This window comes from Glandiceps talaboti, chromosome 10, assembly GCF_964340395.1.
Source record: "Glandiceps talaboti chromosome 10, keGlaTala1.1, whole genome shotgun sequence".
In the NCBI taxonomy this organism is placed as follows: Eukaryota; Metazoa; Hemichordata; class Enteropneusta; family Spengelidae; genus Glandiceps; species Glandiceps talaboti.
In genome coordinates this window covers 11,583,854-11,596,714 of record NC_135558.1, presented here as the reverse complement: position 1 = coordinate 11,596,714, position 12,861 = coordinate 11,583,854, and the positions used below count along the sequence as shown (strand labels likewise).

General features: G+C 36.1%; 1 protein-coding gene across 1 annotated transcript in view; it reads left to right on the top strand.

Annotated features, from left to right (window-relative positions):
• The window catches only part of LOC144441488 (uncharacterized), a 32,706-nt gene that overhangs the window by 4,867 nt on the left and 14,978 nt on the right, over positions 1 to 12,861 (top strand). Inside the window, exon 3 of the mRNA XM_078131070.1 lies at positions 6,487 to 6,625. Coding sequence (XP_077987196.1) covers positions 6,487 to 6,625 — 139 coding nt within the window. The remainder of the gene's footprint in view (positions 1 to 6,486; positions 6,626 to 12,861) is intronic.

Genomic DNA, 12,861 nt, shown 5'->3' with positions numbered 1-12,861 from the left:
TCAAAGGTCACTAGTAAATGTGACTATGTTGATTGAATGATAATGTCCATTGATACAGATTCATATACTACCTACTTGTAATGTGTATTTTGACAGAAACCAGGTCTCTCTCTCCACACCAAAGGAATGCTGGTTGACCATTTAATAACTTTAAGAATAACATAGATTGTGAAATCAATACTAAAATATACTTGTTACTTATCAAATGTGTAATTCATGTAAACAATGGAACTGAGTGAAAGCATTGCATTTTCTGAGTACTTGTTGTGTATAGATCAGTGCTGACCAATATGGGGAGAATCCTTGGAAATATCTCAATTCTAAATTCTAGCTTGAGGCAATGTACATGTAGTTTCTTCCAGTTGTTGACAACCTCCCAGTCTCATGTCAAGGTTTGCTTCCTGTTAGAAGGCTAGGGGGTCCTATCATAGAACAATACAACAATGTCTATCTTCCATAAAGATGTCAACAACTCATCAGATCCAAATATTATACATGAAGGAATAACGTTTGCTGTCATTGCGACATGCTACAGCTCAAATTTACAATTTTAAATCTTTCGTATTTCTTGTTTGTCATGTGCTACTATACTGAGGTAAATTGCACCAGAAACAAGATAAGTTTCAGCATGTTAAGTTTTGAGTTCCTATTTGTTGTCATAATGTAGTCCACCATCTTGTTTGCAAAATGAATGAAGTAGTGGTTTTTATGAGTCACCTAGGTGGTAATATTTTGAAGGTAGCAAGATTTGTTGACTCACTTTGATTAAAAAAATGTATGGCTGCTTTTATTGAATTGAAAAGCCATTAAAGATTGTCTGCACATGTAACTTGACTTTTGAATTTTGAATTTTATTTTATCCTTTGATAGAATAATGATCATTGATTGAATGAATCATCGTGTTTTGTAGGTTTGTCTGGAATTTTCTAGGCCACGGATACAAAAGCAATTATATTCAGAGGGTATTTTGAGTGAAACTGTATAATTAAGTGACAGTAGCCCTTGAACTCTCTTTCTGTGCTTACTCTTTCTATTTGTACAGTACAAATAACAGTAACAATTTGCATTCTTTTATTGTTCAGATCATTTGAACAAAAACCAAGATTAGGAATCAACAATTGTACTCACAGAGTCAAAACATTTCGTGAAAGTGAATTTTCATTTTTTTTTACCCGTGACAGTGTTTTTGCTAAGGTTGGGGAACCCCGGTAACAAAGAGAGAAAGAGATAAAAGTTGCATAGTTTCCCATACAGTCTACCATAATTTTATTTGGGAATCCTGGTAAAATTATGTGGGAACCTCGGTATATTTTACTTGCTTACCCCATCCTTAACAAAATGCTGCTGTGAGTAGAAATTTCCATAATTAAATTTGAACCCAGAGTCCATGAACATTCATTCTCGCAAAAAAAATCAGATTTTTGTGAACCAAACAAAACATAAATGGAATTGTTTCCATTATCTAAAAGGAGTCAGATTTATATACTAGGAAACTTAAAGAGATGTACGCATAAAATGACATAACCAAAATGATTGCAGCAGTGGCTTTCTAAGGAACATAAAAAACAATTTTTGAAACACAGCGGTCACATTAACGCAAAAAGCATACATATTTGATGTAAATGCATCATTTGGACACTCCTGGTAATATATAATTTGCTGAATATATATGATATGAAATCCACAGATTTGTACAGTAGTGTTTTTCTAACCTAGCTTTTAGTTTTCACATCTCATTAACTCTTATATGAGTTTCCTGAATGCAAATCTATAGAGTGGTGTGTATTTCTGTACATATCAGGATAGAAAATCGCTGTGAACAATTCCCAGCTCAAAAAAAAAATCCAAAAATCCAAAAAATTTATTTCGGTTTAATTATTATTCTATGGATAGCTGTCATATTCATGTGACATCTATTTCTGAATCAAGCTGTGTCAATAATTGAAGTCAAAGAAGAGAAAAAAGAAATCTCTGGTGTGTTTTGTGTCCACAAATATTACCATAATATGGAAATGGAGTGATAGCCATTGTGTGCTCAACTAAACATGATCGTCGTGTTTTTTAACTACTTGCACTCAAGTCAGGATCAAACCACATATTTGGACGGAACACACATGGCTACTTCATACCTAACATTCACTTTTGTGGAGTGACGGAATTCCAAATTCATTGAGGGTACACAATGGAATTTGAAAATTTCTAATGAAATACCAAACACTTGTGAGTATTAATCAATACTGTACAGAGAATGTAGTGGTAATGTGACCGTCAAACAATTAAACTTATTTTCTTAATACCCACATAATGTGTTAAAAAAACCCTCAGGTTGTACATATGGGCGCCTTACATTGTTGACAGATGGCATATAGTGTTTGTGATATTAAAGGGTTTTGATATTTTGTATAATTAATGGGGGGAGGGGTTCTTGCAATTATTTTGATATTCACCCCCAACAAAATTTCATAAACTCAGGTAGAATTTACATACATAATTTGACCACTTGTACCCCCCCCCCCCCATACATTATCAACATACACAGCTGTTAATATTGTTGAATTATATTTGATCTATTTTACACCAGTAAATAGTTAATAAGAATACTTGCACAGCAATTTGTGCAAGGATAGCACAGTAAAGTCTAAAGAATTATTCCCCACAGAAAATGAAAACAAACAAAACATTACACATTCTGCTAACACTAGCATAAAGGCTATGATGAACAACATATACTGTAAACTATGAATAAAATCACTCATCAGTTTTTTTCTGCAAATTCACCATGCAAAAGTATCTTGTTACATTTCGTCTAAACATAGAATTTATTTTGATATCTGTAATGAAAGATAGAGTCGCATGAATTTGGTATCGCTAACTGAATAAACATCTGAGTGAGTGCTTTTCTCTCACATGGCATAAAGTAAAATTCTCATGGGTGAGTACTAACTTATTTACCCACAATAGTACTCGTAGATGTACAGAGGTCAGAAAGATTATGACGACTGTTCCTCGACAGCTGATTACACGTGTCTAAGGATTTCGACTGAGACATACATGTATGAATGTACACTCACATCTACAGGTGAATAACATACATACAATGTAGTATCAAATTTGGGGTCCGTCTGTTACCGGTAGTCTTGTGAGCAAAACATCTGATGAATTCAATGCTTTTAAGGGATCCAGTGTACTCAAGGACAGAAGGGAAAACATCTAGCAAAGCAGACTGGAGACACTTCCTTTCTAACATGACTAATGCATTATAGATGAATAGAGAAGTAGAATTGCCCATTTGAAAACAGTGTAGGTGTGTCTGTATTAAACTTGGTTGTCGACCTAGCAGAGAGTCAGAGAAATATGGACGTCAGTCGTACAGTTGGTAGAAGTAACAGCTGTAATAGCCATATTAGAATAGAGATTTGATGTTTGAAATTAATCCTATTAGTGAGATTGGTCTGTAATTGATTGCAATGTAATGTGATTATTAAAAGGAATTGATCAATAATACTTTACAACAAAGTCCCCTAAATGTATACATAATGTATTTTTACGGTAATAAATAGTATTGATTTTTTTTCTCGTTCCATATTCAAGTTTGAAGCACATACTTCACAAGGCTTCTTGTTCTTCACAATCTCATTGACTTTTCTAACAAGTATCATAAACATATGGACAGAGACATACATACATGCTCACATGTACAGGGACATACATACACCACCTGTGTGCCTTACAAGGAAAGGTAAAATGTTTTGTTGTGTGTTGAACTGAAAACATCAACATCAATTTTTTTTTTGAGTCACCACATGCTAAGGGATAGGACACTAGGTTCACAAGAAAGTCCTGGTACATGTACTATGATAGTTGCACTTCAAATTGGCTCAGAGGACACACTCTACAGCACAAACAGGCAGATTGACAGACACACTGGTACATTACATACGTACGTACGTACGTACGTACATGTACATACATGTACATAGATGCAGTGTGTCCTCTAAGCCAATTTGATGTGCCACTGACGCACACAATTTCTTGTGATGCACCAAAATTTGGTGTTCCCCCCCATTTCTTACTACGTGGTGACTCACAGGAAATCCCAGTTTTTCTCATTTTGACTCACAACAACAAAATTTGGCTATCGTTAGAGGGCACACTGCATACATGCATACACACATGCATGCGCGCGCACACACATGCACACGCGCGCACACACATGCACATACACACATACATACATGTACATCTGATCATCATGTACATGTACACACAGACACTAGTCTTAAAATAGATTTTGAACTTGGATGAAAAATGCCTACTTACAACATTTTTATAAACTTGGAAATAGTTAACATAGTGCATAGTCTGGAATCTACAACTTCGGAAACCAGATATGATTACACTTCTCAGAGCACTTAGTTAAAACAACACAAACAGTTTTTGAAGTTACATGCAGAAATGTATAGTGAAGACATATGGTGGTAGTGTGTGTGGAATCAATAAAACCAAACAGGTTGAATTAATCTAAAGGTAAATAGTTCAGACATTGAAATGAAAATACAAAATGTCAAAAAAAGTCACCCACTTGTCTAACATACTGTTTTTATCCATCTATCCTATCAGAATACACATAACAGGGTTCAAATCAGACTGACAGATCAGCCATTGTGGCATGATCTAATCTCCCTTTCCCCAAATATTAGGGCTGGCTGATAAGTCCTGACCGATGATGTCATTACAGTCTTGGCTCAAATTTAACTTTAAGGATTGGTAGTCTTATTTTGCCAATATTCTTGCAGTAAACTAATTTACCTTCAGTTTGCTAATGATTTCCATGCCTCTAAAAGACTATGATGTAAATTTGGTAGTCTAGATATAATGTTTAGTAGTCTGTGTGTTCTGGCTTACTGCTAGTTTGATAGTCTAGATACAATGTTTAGTAATAGTAGTCTATGTGTCCTGGACTTCTGCTAATTTTGGTAGTCTAGATAAAATGTTTATTTGTCTATTTGTCCTGGACTACTGCTTATTCGGTTAGCTAGATATAATGTTTAGTAGTCTATGTGTCCTAGACTACTGGTAGTCCAGATACAAAAATTTAGTAGCCTATTGTATTTGCCCTTGACTGCTACTAATTTGGTATTCAAGATACAATGTACAATGTTGTAGTTGTCTATGTGACGTGGACTACTGCTAATTTAGTAGTCTAGATGCAATGTTAAGTTGTCTGTGTGCCCTGGACTACTGTTTATTTGGTAGTCTAGATACAATGTTGTAGTTGTCTATGTGTCCTGGACTACTGTTAATTTGGTAGTCTTGATACAATGTTGTAGTTGTCTATGTGTCCTGGACTACTGCTAATTTAGTAGTCTTGATACAATGTTGTAGTTGTCTATGTGCCCTGGACTACTGTTAATTTGGTAGTCTTGATACAATGTTGTAGTTGTCTATGTGCCCTGGACTACTGTTAATTTGGTAGTCTTGATACAATGTTGTAGTTGAAAATGGAATAATGCCTCTGTATGTGTCTGTCTGAGTGCCTATGTATTGTACATTATTGCAGTCACTTAAAATCATTTTGTTGAATTTCAAGCTGTGTTAGTATCCAGATTGGCTGTATATTAATGACAGTCATTTCCCAAAGTATACATAATGCACATAAATCAATAAATTCATGGGCCATTATAATTTCTTAATCAAATACATAATCAGGCCATTCTGAAGATATGTAAGAATTGATGAGATTTCTATGTGTTCTATAATTTGGAGCAGATTGAAGCCAAATAAAATGAAAATTACTTCTCTGTGTGTTTCAGGTTGAATTTTAACACTTCCTTAATTTACTGAATAAACAAACATGACTATAAATTATATTGTTCATATGAGATATGGAATATAATATTTCTATTATTTGTATTTTTCATTCAAAATATGGAAATGAATGTATACTAGTAAGTTTGGTAAGGATGTGAATGTATTTGAGTTGAAACAAGTGAAATGCATTTAGTGACTGGGTTGTTGCTCACAGTACTTTGAAAGACAGTTGTGTTGGTATTTTTACAAAGGTTGGAAGAACCCCAGTAACACTAATAAACAGAGGAGGGAAATCTGATAAAATGTGTGTACACACTGTAGATTTCCACACCTTGTTGTTGTCTTGGTTGTTGTCACTTAATTCTGATTGGGGACTTAGATAAAATACCTGGGGAACTCAGGTAGATTTGACCTTCTTATCCACATCATCAAAAACACAAAACAATGAATCAATGACTATTGTAGCCCTCCTAGTATGTAAGTCATCTTGTAAGGCGAAGTAGCTGCCTGTACACATACATGTACATGTATATGGCAAATTTAATTTAAATTATCTAACAGGCATAATCTGATGTAGTTGTTGATTCATACTCTAATACTTTTATGAGATGTAAAATTTATCGTTGTCATGGTAGCGACAAATCTGATGAAGTATTTGTTTTTTATATCTTTCAGTAAGAAAACAGATGACAGCCAATGGTGGGAGCTCTTTGACCAGAACACTTCCAGATTTTATTATTACAATGCTACTACTCAAAAAACTGTATGGCATAGACCACAGAACTGTGACATCATTCCACTTGCCAAGTTACAGGTAAGTTGTAGTATTTTGGGTGTGACAGGTGTGTGTTCTTACAAATGGATTTAGTAGCGAGATCAGTACTACATGTAGTTCAGTGTAGGATAAAACTAAATCTTTTACTTTGGGGGTGGTGGTGGTTGGTGGGTGGGTGGTTGGGGGGGGGGGGGTGTTGAGCCATTTTAGTTCTCATCCTACAAAATCTATTTTACTTTTAATGGATGTTTTGTATGCCAAAATACAAATATTTCTTTAAAAAATGTTAAATTGAGAATAAAAGGAAGAATATTTTCTATAGTAAATGCATGGCACTAAAATAAAGTAAAGTGTCAAGAAAAGAAGTATTTTTAACTCACTACATACTGGCTTTATATTCATAGCACTACATACTACTAGATACTGGCTTTATATTCATAGCACTACATACTACTACATACTGGCTTTGTATTCATCATAGCACTACATACTACTACATACTGACTTTGTATTCATAGCACTACAATGTACATACTACTACATACTGGCTTTATATTCATAGCACTACCACTACATACTACGTAATGATTTGAAATTGATTGTGTGATTTGAAGCAATTTTCAATTTTGGTCAAATTAGTTGGGGGGGGGGGGGGTTTCTGAGGTCTATTAAGTATAAAAATTTAGTTTTTTATCCTTCATGAACTATTGATCTCACCCTGTATGCTGTTGACTATATCAGTGATTTACGCACATACTTATGGTTATTATGGCTATAATGTCATGTAACCTTCCACAGGTTGAGCAGGCTAAGTATGTTCTTAGTGTGTGGAATGACTTGTCCATGCTGCATGGTATGGGTTGAGTGGGTTGTAAAGTTGTCGCGAGTTCAGGTTTAGACTGGAATTTTTTGTTCCATACTGCTGTCAATTACCCCGATTGTAATGTGGAACACAACAATAATGAATCTTTAGTCTAGTTCAGGGTTGGCTAAAAAAAGGATTCCAAGTAAAAAAATCTCTATTGTTATCTAATAGCCTCACATTCCAGCAATGAGATTAGAAGGCAAAACAATACATTATGTAATGTTGTACAGTTGAGGGATTAAACCATGTCATTATTTGCAACTTAGCCTACAATTGTTGTTTTTAGTCAGTTTGTAGCAACAAACAGTATTCAAAAGGCGAGTATGTGAAAAAAGGACCTAAATTTGCTTTAGGGTAGGCAGTGTTTTGGGAAGGAAAGTGTGAGAGAAAGGGGCTATGGACAAATTTGCTGTAGGGTAGACAGTGCTTTTGTTCTGTGTAAAGTGTTCAATTGGGAAAGCTGCCTTCATTTGGCCAAAGATATTTTACCAGGGTTCCCCAGCCAAATTGTGGTATGTATGATAAGGAAATGTATGCAGATTTGACTAGTCCCCCCCCCTCCCAACCACCCCCCCCCCTCCCCCCCACCCCCACATCCAATGTGCCCTCTAATGATAGCCAAATTTTGTTGTTGTGAGTCAATATGAAAACAACCAGCATTTCTTGTGAGTCATCACATAGTAAGAGATGGAGGAACACCAAATTTTGGTGCATCACAAGAAATTGTGTGTCACTGGCACGTCAAGTTGGCTTACACTGCTCACTACATAGTTAGAGATAGAGGAACACCAAATTTTGGTGCGTCACTAGAAATTATGTGCATTAGTGGTGCGTCAAATTGGCTTAGAAGGCACACTGCTCAGTACATAGTTAGAGATAGAGGAACACCAAATTTTGGTGCGTCACTAGAAATTGTGTATGTCAGTGACGCAGTGTTCTCCACGAGGGGTTTTTGAGGGGCGCACCGCCCCTCTGTTTTCATGGACCGCCCCTCTGTTTGCGTTCAGCGCCCCTTTGTTTTGGTGTGAACGTCTTCAAGAGATTCTATTCAATGCCGTTAATGAAGGAAGTAAACAGCGACACTGCGTCTATCATCATTTATGAACTTATTTATCGCCTTGATTATAACAATGGTAGCCGAAACAAAAACAGTAAATGCAGTACCGTCGTAAAGTAGAAGACGGTACGTTGGTAGTTTCTATGGCCGGGTATATCAAGCCGGTAATTTCCAAGCCTTCCCGTATACGTAATACAGTACGCATACGATGTACGATGTCACGGCAATTTTCGTATTGTATCGATAAATACGAACAAAATCCTAAAATTTATACATGTTCTTTAGAAATAACTACTCCGGTACGGTTCCATGGTAAAATTTATGTCCTAAATGATCACGTTTGGATGTGAATCGCGATCGTAGTACCACGAGGTAGCTCCGAAGTGGCAGCCATGTTTGTTACTGTACATTTGCACTGAACGTATTCGGTTATTCTTAGCCCAAATTCGTCACATTAAAAATGTACGTATTTCCGGCAAATTTGGATGAAAAATCATTTTCCATTCATGAAAATTAAAAGGATATCAAATTTTAGAGAAATAAAGGAAAATGAATTGTTTTCAATTAATTTTTATGAATGACATGCACATTTACAAGGTGAAACCAACAACTCAAAACTAAGTGATAGCTAGCCTAGAGGTGCATACATGTACATCAACAATGCCATGTGTTGTCACTCCTGTGTGTAAAACATGCTTGCCAACATTACTATAACATCGTTTGTGTAACTGTCAACCTCCTTCCTGAAATTTTTACATTGTGAATTATGTGAAAGGTTTGGAAATTGGTGATTACAATACATTTCAGTACATTTTAGTTTGCTGAATGAATAAAATAGGAGTTTTTGATTTTGGAAACTTTTTTCACTTCCTAATATTATGATCTGGAAATATGCTAATGATATGCAAATAAATATGCAAATTAGGGCGCCCCTGTATTTTTCTAAATTGTGGAGAACCCTGGTGACGTGTCAAATTGGCTTCGAGGGTCACATCCTCTCTGTATGCTGGGTTTCAAAACCATTGCAAAAGCACTAGTACTAGTAGTAGTAGTATAGGGTAGTGAAGGGAAGAAGCTGTGTGAGAATGTTGCTGTTTTCACTGTTGTAACCAATCATATCAAAAGTGTCTATTTACTCATAAAATTTGTGTAAACTTGTCATCAACTGAAATAAAACCTACAATGAAAAAGATAAGCAAATAGAGGAAATGTTAGATTTCATTAGGAGCAGAAACCCAGAATGTGTGCCAGCACCCTGTAACAGTGTAGTTGTCCTATATATTTGTATGGTTACCCAAAATTCCATAGCTTCAGTTCCACCCTGTAGCTACCCTATGTGGGTACCCTCAATTCCATAGCCTCAATTACACCCTGTAGAAGTGCAGCTGTCATATACATGTATGGGTACCCTCAATTCCATAACCTCAATTACACCCTGTAGCAGTGCAGCTGCCCTATGGTTACCCACAATTCCACAGCCTCAATTACACCCTGTAGCATTGTAGCTGCCATTAAATGGTTACCCACAATTCCATAACCTAATTATACCCTGTAGCAGTGCAGCTGCCCTATGGTTACCCACAATTCCACAGCCTCAATTACCCCCTGCAGCAGTGTAGCTGCCCTTAAATGGTTACCCACAATTCCATAGCCTCAATATTACACCCTGTAGCAGTGTAGCTGCCCTATGTGGTTACCCACAATTCCATAACCTCAATTACACCCTGTAGCAGTGTAGCTGCCCTATGTGGTTACCCACAATTCCATAGCCACCCTGTAGCAGTGCTGCCACCTTATATGGTTACCCACAATTCCATAGCCTCAATTACACCAAACGTGAAGTTAAATGCAAAAACTGTTGAAGAAAGTCAAATTAAAGTATCTGGCTCATTTTACCACAAGACAGCTTTTATAGTGCCATGATAAATACAATTTATTGTCCACAAGATGAGTTGGTATCCCAAGGTTGAACTTTGTACTATGATATGCTGTTGTTGTTGAATCATAATCGCTGATGACAATCATGTGTAAAGTGACAGTTGAATACACCTGTTATTGTATTGGTTTGTCGTATCATTGTCTGTCATCATAACCACTGATGATAATTCATCAATCATAACCACTGATGACAATCCATCAATCATAACCACTGATGATAATCCATCAATCATAACCACTGATGATAATCCGTCAATCATAACCACTGATGACAATCCATCAATCATAACCACTGATGATAATCCATCAATCATAACCACTGATGATAATCCGTCAATCATAACCACTGATGGTAATCCTTCAATCACAGCCTTGCGATGGCAGTCATATGAGAAATGGCTGCAGAGTACACCTGTTACTGTATTTATTTGTCTTTATCAATCTCTGTGTTATCATTTGTCTTGGTATACATGTATGTCACATTGCAGTGTCTGACTTGGTTGTGGTATGCAACACTTTTGATATGCATATCAGTATGAGTATTTGCCTAGAGTTGAAGTTGTGTAGGGATTTGGAGATGGGGATTTGACTATCATCTCCTGTGGAGAAAGGATAGTCAAAATGTCCACATGACTTGACTCTAGGCTAATTCTGAGGTGCACATGACTCTAGGCTATCCCAGCATTGGAACAGCATATGTCCCATTACAATGTGTGTTTGGTTGTTGTGTTGAACGCCTCTGACATACATCACAGCATTGCGGTGTGTGCTTGGTTGTAGTGTTAACACCTCTCACATACACCACAGCATTGCAGTACCTAGCCTATTTTGCATATGTGATGTTTTCAACCATACTCTCAATCAATACACACTGTAGAGGGTGTGTGGGGTGGTTGGAATATAGGTGTGAGTTGGAAGTTGTTACCCAGTACAATTTGCAAAGAAAAATAATGTCAAATTGTGAACTACAAAAAAAAAATTAGTCCTGCTACATTAACACACAAAATGCTACAGTTATGAATTCCAGAACAAATAGATTTATCACTACATTTGACCACAAAAATGGTTGTATGATGAAATTTTGATCAAATTTCTTTCATATGTACATATAAAATGGTACTGTTAAATGGATAATATAGAAAGCAGATAATGATAATTACAGATTATGACAGACATCATTTTCATTTTTGAAGTTGTCAAGTTGAGAACAAATTTAAAAAATGATTATGAGTTCTGAAAAGATAGTCGAGATGCCAACGTGGTCTTTAACTAAACCAGAGGTGTAAATCGTAACGATACCATACAGGAACTAGACTACAAAAATACCCCTTACTCATTGTATGTTAGCCTAGAATGGCCAGTCGTGTGAGAATTTTGGGTTCTCGCTTTTCCTCTACTGTAGGGGGAAAGGCAAGACCCCAAAGTTCCTACCATGACTTCATTCTAGGCTAACTGTAATGTATATAGTACATGATATTCTCAAACCAACTCTCTTCATACACTGTTACCAGTGACTTATAAGTTAGGTATTTCCTGATATTTATTCACAAGTTGTAACAGTTACTTGTCTATACTTCAGTCTAAATGCCGCCCCTATTTACTTGTAATGAGTCTGTCCTTTTAATCCTTTACTGGTAATTTAAATCGCATAGTTGGTAAATTCTTAGCATGACCTATGTTGATCCAGCTATGCATACCAAAGTCAACAGAGCACACCGCCTGTTATAACATATACAAAGACAATTATGAAATTCAGTCATTTATCAGTACACTCATTTCTGTTTTTAAGAAAAATTGAAGAATTTTCCATTAGTGCTGTATTCATGGAAGTGTTGGTCTGTCAGGCATTGTTGAATGTGTGTGTGTGTGTGTGTGTGTGTGTGTGTGTGTGTGTGTGTGTGTGTGTGTGTGTGTGTGTGTGTGTGTGTGTGTGTGTGTGTTGTGTGTTTGTGTGTGTGTGTGTATGTATGTATGTATGTATGTATGTATGTATGTATGTGTGTGTGTGTGTATGTATGCATGTATGTATGTATGTATGTATGTATGTATGTATGTGTGTGTGTGTGTGTGTATGTATGCATGCATGCATGCATGTATGTATGTATGTGTGTGTGTGTATGTATGTATGTATGTATGTATGTATGTATGTGTGTGTATGTATATATGTATGTATGTATGTATGTATGTATGTATGTATGTATGTATGTATGTATGTATGTATGTATGTATGTATGTATGTGTGCTTGTGTGCTTGTGTATGTGTATGTGTACATGTATGCGTGTGTGTGCATATGTGTGTGTATAAATGACTCACAAGTCAAAACTCACAACAAAATGTATAATCACCAGAAGCATAATTTGTATATTCAAAATTATGTACACATGGGTGGAATGGGAACTAGGTCTTGACTTCTT